The sequence below is a fragment of the Psammomys obesus genome, unplaced genomic scaffold (genome assembly GCF_907164565.1).
Source record: "Psammomys obesus unplaced genomic scaffold, mPsaObe1.curated_primary_1811, whole genome shotgun sequence".
Lineage (NCBI taxonomy): Eukaryota > Metazoa > Chordata > Mammalia > Rodentia > Muridae > Psammomys > Psammomys obesus.
In genome coordinates, this window is record NW_026596040.1 from 37,886,645 (window position 1) to 37,905,593 (window position 18,949).

General features: G+C 39.8%; 1 protein-coding gene and 1 pseudogene across 3 annotated transcripts in view; both read right to left on the reverse strand.

The window, feature by feature from the left end:
* Nucleotides 1-526: 526 nt before the first annotated feature.
* Ark2n (arkadia (RNF111) N-terminal like PKA signaling regulator 2N) overlaps nt 527-18,949 on the reverse strand; it is an 86,611-nt gene continuing 68,188 nt past the window's right edge. For all 3 annotated transcript variants that reach the window (XM_055622541.1, XM_055622542.1, XM_055622540.1), the window contains 2 exons: nt 15,609-15,735; nt 527-4,374 (listed from right to left, as the gene is read on the reverse strand). In XM_055622541.1, the coding sequence (XP_055478516.1) occupies nt 4,185-4,374; nt 15,609-15,735 (317 nt within the window). In that variant the 3' untranslated portion in view covers nt 527-4,184. The remainder of the gene's footprint in view (nt 4,375-15,608; nt 15,736-18,949) is intronic.
* On the reverse strand, nt 8,714-8,798 carry LOC129688234 (U6 spliceosomal RNA; annotated as a pseudogene).

The following is an 18,949-nucleotide window of genomic DNA, read 5'->3' on the forward strand; positions in this document are numbered from 1 at the left end:
GCCCTAGCTGAATACAGGCTATAGGGAAGCTAATGTAGAACTATCTTTCCCTTTTTCTTTTATCACTGTGTACGTGTGGGGGGTGCCCACCCAAGTGTGTATGGGGAGCAGTGCAGAGGATTACCTTGGTTGTCATCCTCGGGAATGCCACCCACCTCCCTGAGACAGGGTCAGCCTGTCTGGGCATTATGCTCCAGGGATTCTCTTGTCTCACACCTCCCAGTGTAGGAGCCACCACCAGCTTTTACATGGGTGCTGGAAATCAAACTTGCCTCAGTTTGGCAAGTACTTTACCAACTGAGCCAACCCTTAGTCCCATTAAACTTTTTTTTTTTTTCCTAGATCTGACACAGGCTACTTAGTAACACATGTTGGAAATAGGACAGAGCTATGGGTTAGAAACCAAGGCTTCTTATAATGGTTTAACCAAATGTAACATGTTTTCACTCCCAAAGGATAGCTTGGGAAATAAAGCACTATTGTAGTAACTGAGGCAGAGAAAACAAACAAACATTCTCAGAAAATATCGTTTAAATACACTCTATTTTTATTTTTGTCTTAAAATAGTTTAACCTTTATGCTACAGACTTATTTCAAAAAACAAAATCTTATCTTGCACCAAAATATATATATATAACACTCTGTTTATTTTTTTTTCTCCAAAGACCATTAAATACTAAATGGAAACAAAAACTAAATAATGATGTAAAGAAGCAGATTTCATCTTACAAACTTGAGTTGCACATTGGGAAAACATTACTTCTATGCAATGATTTGTCGTCACTGCATCAAGTCGCGCTCAGTCCCAGCAACAGCAGATCTGCTAACGCCAAGTGCACTGGTTCCTAGCCACACAATGGCTGACGATTCATGTTCAAGGTAAGAAGAGCCAAAGATACAATGACCTTTGCACTCTTTAAAGAACAAAGCAACAACAAAAACATTTCCTAGTTTCCAGTGATTTTTTTAAGATCACTACCCTTTGAAATTTGTTAGAGAATAAGTAGTGTTTTAAATAAAAAGAAAAAATACAACAGCATTGAACTAAAATACGTGATTACTTTAAACAAACAGTGCACAGTCTGAGGAAGTTTGGTTAGGGTGCAATAGTTTTATATACACATGGAAGTCAAATCACACACATACGGGAGAACAGGAATTGGGGCTCGGCTCTTTGCCTTAAAAAAAAAAAGAGAGAGAGAGAGAGAGAAAAGTCAAAACTAAAACAAAATTGTGTCCCAGGCTTTTGCAAGCCTTGTGACACAGCACAAAATAGGAGGCAACAAATCTGTTTTAAGTTGCTCACGGTGTTAATCTGCTAACAGTAGATGAACAAGTGACTAAACCAGCGAGCCAGGCAGGTCATGCTTGTAACTGTGCTGACAAAAGCATGCTACAGTTGCGCTCTCACCACTGACAGCATCCAGTTAGTCTCCATCAGTGGTTCTCAACCTTCCTAATGCTGCAACCCCTGTGAAAGGATCACTCAGCCCCCAAAGGGGTCATGACCCACAGGTGGAGAACCACTGCTCTACATGAGCAGACAACTATGAAGGAAGGGCAGAAGTTGCAATACAGAGCTGCCACAGGGACAAACAGCCAGGTTTCTGCTCCTGGTTTCTCAAATTGGAGGGGAAAGGAATTAATCACATTTGTGGCGTAAACCAATTTGTTATTCCACTGAATCCCTCAAACAGTGTCTTGGCAAAGCATAAAGAACTACTTATGGTACCAAATGTTAAAGTTTGATTAGGAAATAATACTTTTAAAGAAATTTCAAATGTTATAAGAATTGTATGTCACAGAATTTGATTAACACTTGCCAGAAACCACATTTCCACTCTCCTGGATGTAGCAATAACAGTTCAAATGCCCTCTTAATTAGTTATTAGATGGGAAAGTCCCATACTTGCTAGAGAGCGCAGGCTTCCTCCAACATCCATTCACTTCCGTGAATATTAATGTCTAACTTTCTGTTTGTCAAGTAGTTAGGGTTAGGTATCAGGAGTACGTATTTGTTTGTGCAACCTAAGAGAAAAGGCCAGAAAAGAGCTTGGCTGCAACTCCATTCTGCCTCCAGTCCACAATGCACCCAAAGATAGGGAATGACTAAAGAGACTAAAGATTTCAAGGGAAATCACCTGCTGTACAGACTTGAACAAAACATTATTAACATGAAAATAAGTAATGCGAAAACATTCTTTAAAATGGGCTGTGCCCTGATGCTGGGGAGATATAAGCTGCAAAACCTCAAGTTATGCACCCCACTATATTCTCTTACCAATGATGTTCTGGAAAACATAGACCAGAAATTATGTTTCTCCTTTGTTGAGTATTTTAATTCAAGTAAAAAGAAAATGTGTAACAGTAAAACTCAATAAATTATCCTAAAGCAAGATATGAAGGTCCAAAGATATACCAGCAGTGAATTTTCAGAAGTTCTGTTTCGCTCTGGCCTCTGGGTCTTTGGTTTCTATCTAGGATTGTGGCCAGGTGAGAGTGATAAATGATGTACTAAAACTGGAGATTCATGATTTTTAAAGCCTAATTAGTAGTAGACTGAAGAAAAAAAAAAAATGAAAAGTTGGTGAGCAGATCAAATGAGATACTACCAGAAAAGATCAAAGAACACATGCTCAAATACATACCTACAGAAGGAATCTACAAAAGAACTGAAGTAACAAGGAGAATAAATGAATACAGTTGTCTTTATGTACGAGAAAAGGAAATGCCAGGCAGATGGAGCCAGGCGGACTCATGCATGAGCATGCAGGCAGGCTGTGTCTCATTCCTCTCAGGGCCTCCACCGCATCCACCCTGCAGAGGAGGTCCCTGGTCAGTGTGTGTGTACACGGACTGAAAATGGCAGGTCTCATCCTATAACCAGGAAGAACCACCAAAGCATTTGAGGAGGGAGGCAAAAGGACATAGCAACACTGCATGAAACAATGAAAACAAAAGCAAAAAAAAACCATGAGTCTTCTGAGCCAATATCACTTCACTCCCCCTGTGCACAATACACAGTGTCTAATTCTAGGTATTGCTTTTTAAAAGAACCTCACTAGTAACTACAACATTACAGGAAAAAAGATAATAACTAATGCCACAAATTTCCTCAGCTGGCATTTCCTAAATTCCCTGAAGTTTCTATTACCCTTTGCTAATCCTTTCAGATGCGGTAAGACTCACAGTACTATCAATGTGCTTTGCATCTGATTTCTTATGGTATATTTGATTTCTCTTGTATACATATTTTTAGAAGGCAGAGAAGAAAACTACCTAAACACAGCATGGGGTCCAGTAAACAGTTGACACACACCCTCTCTGGGGCAACCAGCTCTAAGAAAAGGCACATTCCTCGAAGATTTGCAAGTGCCTACAGACTTAGATGCCATGCAGCCTTTTATACTCTTCCTACTCAGATGACAGGTTTCCATGTTTGCTTACTGTTTGAATAAACCAGGAGGAAAAAGATGAGAGATACAGATTTCCTACTGATCTCTCAATGCACTCTTCAGATATCCAGAAAATCTCAAAGAATTATGAATTATTGCAACAAAGAGACCAATTGAGTCCCCCTTATTATACTTAATAGTATTTGGAAATAAAAGGGGGCATTTCAAATATCTGTGTTATGGGAAATTGACAAAGAAGGCAGAAGTAAGCTAAAGAAAAAACATATTTTATAATACTTCTGTCTTCCACGATTAAGGAAGGGTTTCTAAGTGCACACGCTCTACCAAGTGCCAACGAGGAGGACCTGACTGGTATGTGCGCAAATGCCCTAGGGTAGGAGTGACAACGAGGCAGACAGAGAGTGGTCACATCTAGATATTAATTTCATTATACAGAAAAATAAATATAAGATTCAAAACCTGAAATTCCTTTTGCCTAGTAAGTAAAATATTGTTCTAGTGGAGGGCAACTCTACACTAAGTCACCGAGCAAAACGAAGCTGTCTAATAAGATCCCCATTCTCATATGCTTATTGAGGAAAGGAAGTATTTCTCTGTGATAAGTCATTTTCCTAAGTGAATTGCTTTAATAAAAAGGGGGGAGTTACCATGAATTTCAATTTCACAAATGCCACACACAGCTTTTGAAGCTGAAGCTATGATAATGAACTTCCATGTCACACAGAGGAGGAAGTGGAAGGAACAGTGCAGAGAAACAGTGGCATTGCATTACAGTAGGTATTTACGTCTGCTGTCCTCGTCCAAGGTGAGGTCAACAACTTCTGCTGGTGAAGCCCACGTCTGCTGGGGAGTCACAGCAGTCCATGACTGTGTTTGCCGGGAGCCAACATACTGCGTGCCGGAGCCATGCTTCCAGGAAGAAACACTCTGGATCACACCTCCTCGGGGATGAGCACACCTGCAATTGTGTGAAGAATAAAATCCAGGTAATCTTACTGCTAGACAACTCTGAGATAATATGACATCAGTTGTACTGATCAACACTTTACCAATCCTACATGCAAGTTCATGAGACCCACCAGCAATACCTTTTTCCTCTCCTGTCCCCCTCCCTTCCACTCTTCTCAGTTTAAAAAACCTCTCAGCCCTCTCAGCCTTTAAAAAACCAAGAGCTCGGGCTGGAGAGATGGCTCTGTGGTTAAGATCACTGACTACTCTTCCAGAGGTCCTGAGTTCATTTCCCAGCAACCACATGGTAGCTCACAACCATCTATAATGTGATCTGATGCCCTCTTCTGGCAAGCAGGTACACATGCAGATAGTGAGTGCACTCACATACATAAAATAAATAATCTTTAAAAAAAAAAAAAAAAAACAACAAGGGCTCAAGTCAGCTCTTGAATTGTACATGCCAACGTGTCACTTGGTCACTTGACACCAGGGAAGATGCTTTCTCTGGACTCACTTAAATCTCTGGGATTTCTATGATAGGGAAATAGGAATTCTCAACAAAATGAATAATATTAGCTGAAACAACAAGAAAAATAGGTAACATCTGCTCATAAAATAAGTATTATAACACAATAACCATATTTTTAAAAGGTGAAGGTAACACCATTTTACAGGTTACATTTCTAAGATTACATAAAAGGTCCATGTGTCTCACGCTGTGGCTCAGTGAGAGGGGCAAGGAAGAAGCCCTCAGTTTACAGCATATGGGAGGGAAGAACTACTCGGCGGACACAGGAATTCACTGGGAGAAAACTGCTTCAGAAACACTAGCAGCATGACGTCCATATAGTCCATATTCCAGCCAAATGATAAAACTGAAGCCTCCCCAGAGGAAGGAAAAGCAAGTCTTGACTCAAATGAGAGAAAGACAGAAGGCTCAAGCTATGGCCCCACATCTGAAATTACTGATTGTACTCATGTAGCTCATATGTGAAGCAACAAGATAGCATGAGTTTTGGCAGTCCGACAACCAGAGTTCAACCATCACCACAAAGTTGTTCTCTGACCACCCCACGCTCACCATGACATGAGTGTAATCATCCACACACATCATACTAATAATTACGACAGAGAAAAAAACTGCTTTTAAACCATGCATCTCCCCAAAGTTACCGACCTGTTCTTTCAAAGGCTAGCCTGCCAACAACTAAGAGAAGTGTGGAAGAACAAAACCACTGGGGCCAAGGCACAGGGTAGAATGTAGATGGGGGGGGGGGGGTATGAGACAAGGTTTTGCTATGTATCCCAGACTAGCCTTAACCTGACTAGGTTTAATAACCTGGCCTTGAACTCACACTAATTTTCCTATCTCGTCCTACTGAATGCTGTGGCTCAGAACCCATATTTCTCATATCATCAGAAACACAAAATCTGTTCAGAAATGGACAGAGTAGCTACTAAGCCAGAGGCTACAATATTTTCAAAGACTAACTAGTGACATTTTTTTTTTTTCGAGACAGGGTTTCTCTGTATAGCCTTGGCTATCTTGGACCTGCTTTGTGGATCAGGCTGGCCTTAAAGTCACAGAGATCCACCTGCCTCTGCCTCCCCGAGTGCTAGGATTACAGGTGTGTGCCACTGTGCCAGGCTGCTAGTGTCATTATTAAAGTTAGAAACCCCATAGACCTTGAAAGAACAATTCTAAACTTCACATGGAAAAAATAAAAAGGCCAAAATAGCTAAAACAATCCTATACAATAATAGAACTTCTGGAGGTATCTCCATACCTGGCCTCAAGTTATACTACAGACCAAAAGTAATAAAAGCTGCATGATACTGGCATACAAATAGAGTGGTTGATCAATGAAATTGACTTGAAGACCCAGAAATAAACCCCCACATCCATGCATACCTGATTTTTGACAAAGGAGCCAAAACTATACAATGAAAAACAGACAGCATCTTTAACAAATGGTGCTGGTCTAATTGGATGTCTACATGTAGAAAAATGCAAACAGATACATATTTATGACCCTGCACAAAACTCAAGTCCAAGTGGATCAAAGACCGCAACATAAAACCTAAGCCTTCTAGAGGAGAAAGTGGATAAGAAACTTGAAATCACTGACACAGGAGACAACTTCCTGAACAGAACACCAACAGCACAGGCTCTAAGATCAACAATTAATAAATGGGACCTCTTGAAATTGAAAACATTCTGTAAAACAAGGACACTGTCAACAGAATGAAACAGCAGTCTACACACCAGGAAAAGATCTTCACAATCCTATATCCAACAAAGAAATATCCAGAATATACAAAGAACTCAAGAAATTAAACACCAACAAACCAAATAATCCAATTAAAAAATGGGATACAGAGCTAAACAGAATTTTCAACAGAGGAATCTCAAATGACAGAGAAACACTTAAAGAAATGTTCAATATCCTTAGTCATCAGGGAAATGCAAATTAAAATGGCTCTGAAATTCCATCTTATACCTGTCAAAATGGCTAAGATAAAAAACTCAAGTGACAACACAGGGTGGTGAGATGTGGAGAAAGGGGGACCCTCCTCCATTGCTGGTGTGGGTGCAAACTTGTACAACCTCTTTGAAATCTGGCACTTTCTCAGAAAATTGGGAAAAGCCATACCTCAAGATCCAGCTATATCACTCCTGGACATACACCCAAAAGATGCTCCACCATACAACAAGGACATTTGCTCAACCATGTTCATAGCAGCTTTATTCATAATAGCTAGAATCTGGAAACAAATTAGATGTCCCTCAGCTGAAGAATGGATACAGAAATTGTGGTACATTTACACAATGGAATACTACTGAAGCTGCTTGTACCTGATACAGAAGTTACCGTTAATTAGTTAAATATGTACTTCCTCTCCTTGTCCTTTTTGGCTTTGGCTTTAAACCCCTCACTCTCACTCCCTGCTCCTACACCAAATACTTGAATATGGTTTGATATTTAACAAATATCCCTGGGACCAGGCGGCATTCCTCTGGATCAAAAGAGTATTATTTCAGCTGTCATTTGAGGAAGGCATAGTTAAACTTAGATGAAAGTAAACCTGAATGGAGATGGGATTTTTGCTGTAGTTCTATACTTAGGTTGTGTTTCATCCTTGGTCATTCTCTTCCATAAAATACAGATTAATTAGATCACTTTAAAAACTCACTGCTCATGATTTCCTAGGGAGAGTAACAATGGAACTTCATACTCCTTGGTTCAGAGGGTCTAGGAATTCTGCCAAAGATTGCATTGACTGTCCTGGTGGCTACTTAGTCCCTGAATTCTTACTAATTCTCTAGCTAGCCTTACTTAAATTAGAGTGCTGTGCCAATGAGCCTTTTAGAGAACTTTGTTCCTTAAGATGGTTCTTTTTACCCACATGCTTTCACATGGATTTAATGTAGACTTTCTCAAAGCTCCTTAACTTGGCATTTAAAAGTATTGTGATCAAGGTAAATCCTGCTACCTGCTTAAACCTGTTTCTTTTGGAAAGCATGGGGAATAACTTCCATTCTACTTCATAGGGTTTGGGGTAACAAAACATCAAAACAATTTCTGTAAATGTTGACAGGATCCCTTTAGCCTAAACTCTGCCACTTCCATGACAGACTTGCACTTTATAGTCATTCACTATATGCTTAATGGGTTTTAGGACTTGGGTTACACATTGTGCTGTAGGTTCTTTACTTTTTTTTCTTCCATTTGTTAGGCCTTCCCCCCTTTTACTAATTAATTCAATTTACATCATGGTCATAGGTTTCTCCCTTCTCTTCTCTTCCCCTATTACTCAGAATAGGGGCACCCCCCCCCCCCCCCCCCCCCCCCCCCCCCCCCTGTTAACATGAGGACTGAGTCTTCCTCCCCTGTGGCCTGGTAGGGTAGTTCTATCAGGGGGAAGTGATCAAAAAGCAGGCAACATAGCCCGTGTCGGAGATGGTTAGGACCCTGGCACACATAAACAACTAAGGATGAAAACTAAGGCCTGACCACCTGAGTCTGTCTTCAGAATTTTAAATATGATGTTCATACCTCTCTGGTCCAAAGTTTTCGTAGCTCTAGACAGCTGTAACCAGAAGGCTAGTTCCCAAAGAGAACCACCATTAATTAACTGCGCAGTCCTCATGAAGGTGCCAATCTGCCTTTCAGAAATTTCATAGGTAAAGTGAAACAAATCAGCTTCTAGAAGGCAATTTTTGGATGGTCACTTCTACACAACAATCCAAGCTATGACAAAATATAACAATTATTCCTGAAAATTCAGGCTGGTGGGCTAAGAGGGCTTACTGCTCTTTTTAAGTTTGTTTGTTTGTTTGTTTGTTTAATATGGAACACTTCACAAATTTACATGTCATCCTTGTCTAGGGACCATACTAATTTTCTATGTGTTGGTCCAGTGTTTGGGGCTTTTTGTTTGTTTGTTTTTGTGTTTAGTATATGTGCTGCTGAAGTGAGCACAGCTTATTGCTCTTGCAGAGTCCACAAGTTTAGTTCCTAGCACCCACCTTTGGCAGCTGGCAACCACCTTTAACTTCATCTCCAGGGGATCTGACACCTCTGGCCTCCAATGGCACCTGCACTCATGTACCCACACCCTACACACAATTTTAAATACACATTTTTTTTTTTTTTTTTTAAGATTCAAGCTGCAGTACCACTTATAGTTAGAAAAGATGCTAACATGAGCTCCAAGGTCATCAGTGACTAGGACTGGCTGATAGTCAGGATCAACTAGATAGCCTGGGAAAGTCAAGACTGCAGAGTACAGTCACAGAAGAATGCCCGTCTGTGCTTTGATCTGTGTGCTGGCTATTTAAATATGACTAGCTTGCAAAAATTAAGGTGTACATTATGATTTGTTTTGTGTTATAAGCAGTAAAACATTCATTTCATTCATGGTTTATTGCTTATTGCTCAATCACCTTAGACAGAATGACAGCCAGGAAATGAATGAAACACAGTGAAGCCTTTTTCTTCTTGCACTGAAAACATGGCCATGCAGCCCCAATACATGAGTTTGTAAAGCAAAGGTAAATAACTGAAGGGTGGGGGTTAATGTATGTGTTCATGTGGGTGTGTACACATGTGCATGTGTGTGGTATATGTGCCTGTTTTGTGTGTACACACCCAAGTGTGGAGGACAGCAGACAACTTCAGCAATCTTCATTGGCTGCTTCTCTACCTCCCACCCTGCCCGCCGAACACACAGTCCTTCACTGAACCTGAGGCTCAGCACTCCAGCCAGCATGGCTGACGACCAGTGAGCTTTAGGGATCTGCCAGCACTGAGCCTACAGATCGAGCTGCCCTAAGTGCTGGATATCAGAGTTCATCAGGTCCTCAAGCTTTGTGCCACAGGCACTTTACCAACAGAGCCACCTCCTCAGCCCAAGAACTTTGTGGCTGGATACAAAATTAACTCAAAAAAAAAAAAAAAATCAGTAGCCCTACTGTATACAAAAGACAAAAGAGAAAGAAATTAAAGAAACATCCTTCCCAACATCCTCAAATAATACAGAATATCTTGGTGTAACTCTAATCAAGCAAGTGAAAGACCTGTATGGAAAAAAACTTCAAGTCTGTGAGGAAAGAAATTGAAGAAGATGGAAAGATCTCCCATGCTCATGGATCAGTAGGATTAACATAGTGAAAATGGCCATCCTGCCAAAAGCAATCTACAGATCCAATGCAATTCCCATCAAAATACCAACACAATTCTTTACAGAACTTGGAAGGACAATTCTCAATTTCATATTGAAAAATAAAAAACCCAGAATTGCTAAAGCAATCCTATACAACAGATCATCTGGAGGTATCTCCATCCCTGATCTCAAGGTATACCACAGAGCAACAGTAATAAAAATTGCATAGTACTGGCATAGAAACAAAAGCTAGAATAAAGAAAAACACTGGCATGAGGGTCACAACTTCTACCAAACTTGAGTAGGCACTGAATAACTAGAGACCCAAAGTCTCCATCTTACTAGCATAGAACATACTGTGGAACTGATCTGTCCCAAGGTCACCGTAAACAATACCTTCAACCATTAGTTCAGAAAGCATACTTTCTAATCTATGCCTAGATAAAATGCACATGACAAAGCCCAGCATGGTTTCCATGCCAACCTGGCCTATACCGCAAGCTCCAGATCAACCGAGGCTAGCTATAAAGTGAAAGCTTGTCTCAAAATACATAACAAATTACGTAGACAGACAGACAGATTTCATGACTTTAAAAATGCAGAAGGAAATCAGCAAGCAAGCAAGAAAAGAAAAGCAACCTCACTGAAAATGCACATCATTCAGCAAAAAAGTCAAGCAATAGAGAGAACGGGAGCTAACACAAGCCAGAACAACTCAAGGGCCAAATGTGATTTCAAAAATTCTTAAGAAACTCATGACTGTGTAGAATAACAAAAGCAAAGAGAGAGAAAGGAAACAGGCTGGGAGAGGGGGGTGCACAAGAGCCAACCAAATCCAAACAAATATCTACACATGCAAATAAAATGAAAGCAAAGAGATATGGGGAGGTCAAAAACCTAAAACTCTTTCCCAAGTGATAATCTTATCAGAAGCCTAACAGTACTTCATAACTTCAACCCAAGACCTGTAAAAATAATTTCTAGATGAGATACAGGCAGCCAAAGAAACAGTCTTGACCACCAGGAAGGCCTCCTCTGTGAGCCTACCAGATTGGGAAAGGATCTTCACCAACTCTATATCTGACAGAGGGCTAATATCCAGAATATATAAAGAACTCAAGAAGTTAAAAAGCAACAAATCAACTAATCCAATTAAAAAATAGGATTAGTTGATTTATAGAGTTAAACAGAGAATTCTCAATAGAATTCTCAATAGAGGAATATCGAATGGCAGAGAAATATTAAAGAAATGCTCAACGTCCTTAGTCATCAGGGAGATGCAAATCAAAACAACCCTGAGATTTCATTTCACCTTACACCCATCAGAATAGCTAAGATCAAAAGCTCAAGTGACAACACATGCTGGAGAGGATGTGGAGAAAGGGGAACCCTTCTCCATTGCTGGTGGGAATGTAAACATGTACAACCACTTTGGAATTTAGTCAGGTGCTTTCTCGGGAAAATTAGGAATAGTGCTACCTCAAGATCCAGCTATACCACTCCTAGGCATATGTCCAAAATATGCTCAAGTATACAAAAAGGACATTTGCTCAACCATGTTCATAGCAGCTTTATTTGTAATAGCCAGAATCTGGAAACAACCCAGATGTCCGTCAACTGAGGAATGGATACAGAAATTGTGGTACATTTACAAAACGGAATACTACTCAGCCACTAAAAACAAGGAAATCATGAAATTTGCAGGCAAATGGTGGGAACTAGAAAAGATTATTCTGAGTGAGGTAACCCAGAAGCAGAAAGGCACACATGGTATATACTCACTTATAAGTGGATATTAGACATATAATATAGGATAAACATATTAAAATCTGTACATCTAAGGAAGCTAATCAAGAAGGAGGACCCTGGGTAAAATGTTCAATCCTCATTCAGAAAGGCAAATGGGACAGACATAGGAAGAGGGGGAAAACAGGGAAAAGGACAGGAGCCTATCACAGAGGGCCTCAGAAAGACTCTGCCCAGCAGGGTATCAAAACATATGCTGAGACTCAGCCAAACTTTGGGTAGAGTGCAGGGAATCTTATAAAAGAAGGGGAGATAAAAGATCTAGAGGGGACAGTAGCTCCACAAAGAGCAACAGAACCAAAATATCTGGGCACAGGGGTCTTTTCTGAGACTGATACTCCAATCAAGGACCATGCATGGAGATAACTTAGAACCCCTGCACAGATGTAGCCCATGGCAGCTCAGTCTCCAAGTAGGTTCCCTAGTAATGGAAACAGGGACTGTCTCTGACATGAACTCAGTGGCTGGCTCTTTGATCACTTTCCCCTGAGAGAGGAGCAGCCTTGCCAGGCCACAGAGGAAGAAAATGCAGCCAGTCCTGATGAGACCTGATAGGGTAGGATCAGAAGGAAGGGGAGGAGGACCTCCCTATCAGTGGACTGAGGGAAAAGCAAGGGAGGAGAAAGAGGGAGGGTGGGATGGGGGGTTGAAGGAGGGGGCTACAGCGGGGATACAAAGTGAACAAATTGTAATAAAAAAATTTAAATGAATTTTACAAGACAGAAAAGATGGTTCATTGGCAAAGAGCACTGGATGCTCTAACAAAGGACCCAATTTTGATGCTCAGCACCCACATGGCAGCTTTTCTTTTTAACCTAAAGTTCCAATGACTCTAACACTGTCTTATGAAAACTGAAGGCACTCTATTCACATGGCACACAGACATATACGCAAGCAAAACATACATACAAACAAAAATAAAATAAATTAAATCTAAAAAGATTACCTTACTGGGACACTGTATGCCTAGGCATTATTACTTATAGGTCAATACCATTAGGAATGTAATGAATTACTTCAACACAAAGCTTAAATTATTTTTATTGTATCAAGGCAAATAATTTGAATAACAGTTTTCAGGGGTTTTGTTATTGTTATTTACTTTTTCTGGGGTATACTCAATATCGTCATTTATTCTTAAATTCTAATTTTATATCTTTTTATTTTTTAAATTTCATTTACATCATTATCTCCTGTAGGTTGTAGTTCATGTGTTCTTTTAGAATTTGATCTTTTCTGAAAATTCTTTTATTTGATATCCTTATTTAACTGTATAGTCTCATGTTTGCATTTATTCTCTTGATTCCCTTCATCATTTAGTGAAATAACAACTTATTTTGTTTGGTAAGTCTCTGTGCTACATTTTTATTGTCTATGGAAGTGAATTATGTTTCTTTCTCTTTTTTTTCCCTTTAATATAATGAGTTGAGTTTGGCCTTAAAAAAAAAATGTAAGAAATAAACAAGTGGCAAAAACATGTTAAATAAAAGGGAGAAAAAAAACCCCAGTAGTTCTTTCTTCCTAATCTAATGAGAAAATCAGATTAAAAAGAAAAGGTGAAAAACATAAGAGAACTTATGAGTGGGAAAAGGGTCTTTAATTAAGTCAGGAAAAGAAAAAATGATAAAGATCAGAGTGGAAAACTCATCTCCCCCAAACAGGGAAAGCAACTATGAAAACAGAAACGAGAAAAAAGAAGTACACAGGCGTGCTTCTGGCAGAAAGGACCGGCTGGGGATGCCCAGGACAGCGTTAACTTCTGTGGAAGCAGAGCTGCCACTCCTCTGAGTTAACTCAGCCTTCTTAAAGTCCATTGGTGTACTTGAAAAACTCCCTCAAGATGTATGATGAGACCTTATTTAATAGGTACTCAAAGTTCACACACATCTGTATGTCACTGCATTCCTCACTCCTAAGTTTATTTTTTATATAAACTATACATAAAATACTGGTAAATATTCTATTAACATACTAACAAAAGAAAAAAATTAGAATAAAGAGCAAGGTGTTCTTAAGAAAGATGGTGTGAGACGGTTCTTCATTAAAACACACACAGCTTAACCCTTATTGGGGAAAAATGCTGGTTTTGATAGATGCAACACACAGATTTTAAAATGTAAATTCTTGTTTTTTACATAAGTGTATTAAGATAAGGAAAATACATCTAAGAGGACTCCAAACAACTATTTAAAAAGAAATAAAACAAAGAGAAAAGCAGAGCCTGGGCCGATGCATGTCATCAAGCACTCCACCACTTTGTTAGGCCCCAACCCTACAGACAACCATTTAAAACAGGAGTCAGAAGGCCGGCGTGGTAGCACACACCCTTCATTCCAGAGTTTTGGAGGCAGAAGCAGGTGTATCTCTGTAAGTTCAAGGCCAAGGACAGCCATACCAACCTACTGTTTGTCTCATAAAGAAGAAAAAAAAAAAAAAAAAAGCAACTTTTTTTCTGCCAAAGGCTAAATATCTTCCACTTTGGAGTTCATATAAGGGAAATGAAGATGTGGCTCAGCAGTTAAAAGCACATAGTGATCTTCCAGAGAACCTGTTCAATTCCAGTAACTATAATGTCAGCTCCAAGGAATCTGACACTTCTGGCTTCTACGGTCACACATACAAAGACACCCACCCACATGCACAATTAAAAATAATAAAGCCATCTTCTGTGGCCTGGTAAGATGACAATGCAGCCACTCCTGATGTGATCTGATAGACTAAGATCAGAAGGAAGGAGAGGAGGACCTCCACTATAAGTGGACTTGGGGAGGGGCATGCATGAAGAAGGGGGAGAGAGTATGGGATAGGGAGGGGAGGAAGGAGGAGCTTATGGGGGGATACAAAGTGAATAAAGTGTAAAAAAATAATAATAATTATATATATATATATATATATATATAAAATAATAAAGCCTTAAAAAACTAAAAATGTGGGACTGGAGGGATGGCTCAGAGGTTAAGAAAAAACTAAAAATGTAAAAGCTACTCTTCCCTCTCAATACACACAGGACGATTTGACCCGTGAACCACAGTTGGCTAACCCTACCTTAAAGAACACCAAATTTCATAAAAATTACATTCCTTAACAGCACACAATGTTTCACAGGTATTTATGGTGTCAGATGCATATTCTGCAGCTGTTTGTAACCAGGATATCTCAGAGTGAAATAAAAGGCAAGAAAACAGGAAGGAGAGGATGGAACAGCTCACAGGTACTTCTTTCTTTAGAGCAAACTTTCCCAGCACCTAGACATTTACTTAAAGGGGCAGGGGGACCAGCTGTGGGTCCCATGCACCCATGAGTGAATGTTCTTTCTGTTTGCTTTAAAGATTTCCTTAGGTATACTTTATTATTCTGTACGAGTGTTTTGCCTGCATGTATGTATATGCACCATGTGCACGTACGGTGCCTGCTGTGGTCGGAAAAGGGCATTAAACCCCTGGAACTGGAGTTAATAGCGAGCAGCCATGTAGGTGCTGGGAACAGAACTCAGGTCCTCTACAAGAGCAACAGGTGCTCTTAAATACTGAGCCAATTCTCTAGCCTCAAATGATATGTTCTTCATATGCATCAATATGGAATACATTCTCAACTTCAGATCGCATCTTTTAAAAAGTATTTATTAAACCAGGACAGACTCTACCTTCATGCCAGCTATGCCATGAGATGTACTATTTTCTTATCACTTGTTTTTCTGATTTAAATAAAATCACAAGCCAGGCATGGTTACAATTTAAAGTATCAGAATAGTCCCCATTACTAGCCTACCTTGCGTGTTCCTGAACACCCACAATCTCCACTTCGCTATCTGAAGAGGCAATATGAATTTCTTCATTAAGTGGTGCATTGCCAACAGGCGTTTTGTCACTTGCTAGAAATCCTGGATCCAAATGACCTGAGAGAAAACGGAAGAAAAACAAGCAAAACAGTTTGATTAGACAGTAAACTCACTGACAAATTTCCATTTCGGTTTAATTCAAGTTAGTCAGAGCAAAAGTGCTACCAATGTCAGTCAGGGGTAGAACTCTTGTTATTTTTTTGTTTTCTTCCCTTTTTCCACGTGTGCATGGGTGTGTGTGATGTGCATGTATATATGTGATGTACACAGATGATTTTTTTGCATTTATGTATAAGTGCACAAGTGGGTATGTGGTGGAGATCCAAGAATGATACAAGGAACCATCTTTCATTCCTCTACCATACTCAATAAACAGGGTCAATCCAGGGCTTACTGATATGGCCAGTCTTAAGAGCCAGCTTGTCTCTACCTTCAGGCTGGAATTACAGCCAGGCTGCCATGCCAATTCCTCACTCTTGAATGGTAAATACTTTTATATGTAAAATGCTGGAGAGCGCTCAACAGTTAATGTGAAGAGCATGCTCCACCCTTCCAAAGGATCCAAGTTCAGTTCCCAGAACCCACCTCAGGCAGCTCACAACGGCCCGTAACTCTAGCTCCAAGAAATCTGACACTATCCTCTGGCCTCCATAGGAACCTGCACTCATATACATGTACCTACACACACATGCACATAATTAAAATTACAAATAGTATCTTTAAAAATATACAATATATGAATATGGCACGTAGCAGTAATTTCTTGAAAGAGACTTAAAGTCTTTTTATTCTATACTTCTGTTCCTTAGGACAAAACCTAAATACTTTGACTAGCATTCTACCTAAATATATTCATAAATAAACTATATAACACTCTATATTTTATTCTGTGGTACTTTTTGCATTCAACTCTAACCTACTTTTAATGACCTGCACAACCACCTAGAAGTCAATGGGGTAGTTCTCTACTGCTTATCATAGAACAAAATTCTAAACCAGAAATCTGCAAAGGCATACACAGAATAAAAGTAATGATTAATATTATATTTATATCGATATGCTTTGTGAAAGACTTAAGATGTTTTCCCTCTCAAGGAATGCGACCTGGCAAAGTCTGATCCACATAAAAGCAAAGGCAAGAGGCAGACGGAGCTTTGGGGTCTGCATGGCTGAAACATAAGCTGCACACTGCTGACAACACTCGTTAGACATGAACACACCATGAGTACCAGAAACATAAACCAGCTCAATACAGTGAGGCACAAAGAACTTCTTCACAGGCATCTCCATAAACTATTCATTACACGATACAATAACAAACCTCCAGTGTCACAGACCTGACGGAAAGGTTAATCGCACAGCATCAAATCAAAGCACTTGGCTCTGAGAACAGTCCAAATGTGAGTTAAAATAACTCAGCTTTGTATGCATCCAGCTCTTAAATATACCATCTTAAATTTTAAATTCCTACATAGCTAGCAATAAAGTTCAGTGGTAAAAGTGTTTGTCCCACAAGCCACACAACCTGAGTTCAATCCCCAGGAATACAATGGAAGGAGGGGACACACTCCCAAAAACATACCCCCCACACACACACATTCATTTACACACACTCTCTACCATTTTTAATTAAAAAATTAACTCCTACAAGTTAACACAGTTGCAGTCATCACAAATTTTCATTTATGCTCTAAAAGATTTTTGCATTTAAATATGTTGTTATCCAGGCTGTGGTTGCACACACTTTAATCCCAGCACTCCAGAGGCAGAGGCAAATGGCTCTCTGAGTTGGAGGCCAGCCTGATCTATACAGCAAGTTCTAGGACAGACAGAGCTACACAAAGAAGTCCTGTCTCAAAAAAAAAAAAAAAAAAAAAAAAAGTTGTTATCTAATACAATTTTTTTTCTCTATACTTTACAGAAATTTTTACGAAACTTCCTACAAATGAAAGCAATGAAAGGAAATCTCAGAGACACAGGTCACCCTTTCCTCTCCTTTCACTCGCTCCCATGCATCAACATCATTAAGAAAATTTGTATCTTCACCCCCATCAACTTTTCACAGAACCCTTTTGGGAAAGTACTGGCAGTCCCAAATCAAAACTTTATAGTGTTTGCATCCTCTACCTCACAAACCCAGCCTGGAGAATTCACTCCAAAAGGGAAAGACTTACATAAGCTGTTATAGTAGTCAAAAATGGGCACTACAGCACCAGCATAAATTTGGGAAAGAATATACAGAGTATTTAAAGTATAATACATGCTATTATAAAAACGTGTAGACAGTAAAGAGAGCTGTGAAAAGTAGTCAAGTTTGATGAAATTGTTAGTGCTTATTGTTTAATGCTATTTTTACCTACTTTTCTTCTATAGACCTAAGATAGAAAAAAATCAGTAACATGATTTCTAATTTAATAATTGCTATACTCATAGATCAGTGCCTAGACCAATTGTCATCAGAGAGGCTTTCTCCAGTAGCTGATAGGAGTAGATAAGAGCAGAAACAGAAACCCATAGCCAAACACTAGGCCCAGAGAGAACCCATATTGGAGATCTCCATTGGGTCCTTCACTCTAACCTCGGGGAACCCCATAGAAGAGGTAGAGGAAGAAGAACTGTAGGAGCCAGAGGGGTGGAGGACACCAGGTAAACACAGCCCAGAGAATCAACAAAGCTGGGCTTATGGATGCTCAGAGACTGAAGCAGCAATTACAGAATCTGTATGAGTCTGTACTAGGTGAGCTCCAGCTGTGTTATGGTTAGTAGGTTGGGATTTTTATGGGACTCCTAACAGTGGGAATGGGGATGTGTCTGACTCTTCTTCTCTGCCCTTGGCACCTTTTTCCTCCTACTGGGTTGCCTATCCCAGCCCTGATATGAGGGTTTGTGCCTAGTCTTACTGTAACTTGTTATGCTCTGTTTGGCTGATATCCTTGAAAGGCCCACTCTTCTCTGAAGGGACCTGAAGGAGAAGTGGATCTAAGGAAGGGGGGAGGGGAGGGTGGGGAAGAATAGAGGAACGAGAAGCTTTGGTCAGGATGTATTATATGGGAGAAGAATTTTTTTTAAAAAAAGAGCTGGCTGGTGGAGGTGCATGCATTTAATCCCAGAATTTGGCAAGTAGAAGCAGGTGGATCTCTGAGTTTGAGGCGCGCCTGGTCTGCAGAGTGAGTTCCAGGATAGCCAGAGGTAGAGCAGAGAAATCCTGCCCCGGAAATAGATAGATAGATAGATAGATAGATAGATAGATAGATAGATAGATAGATAGATA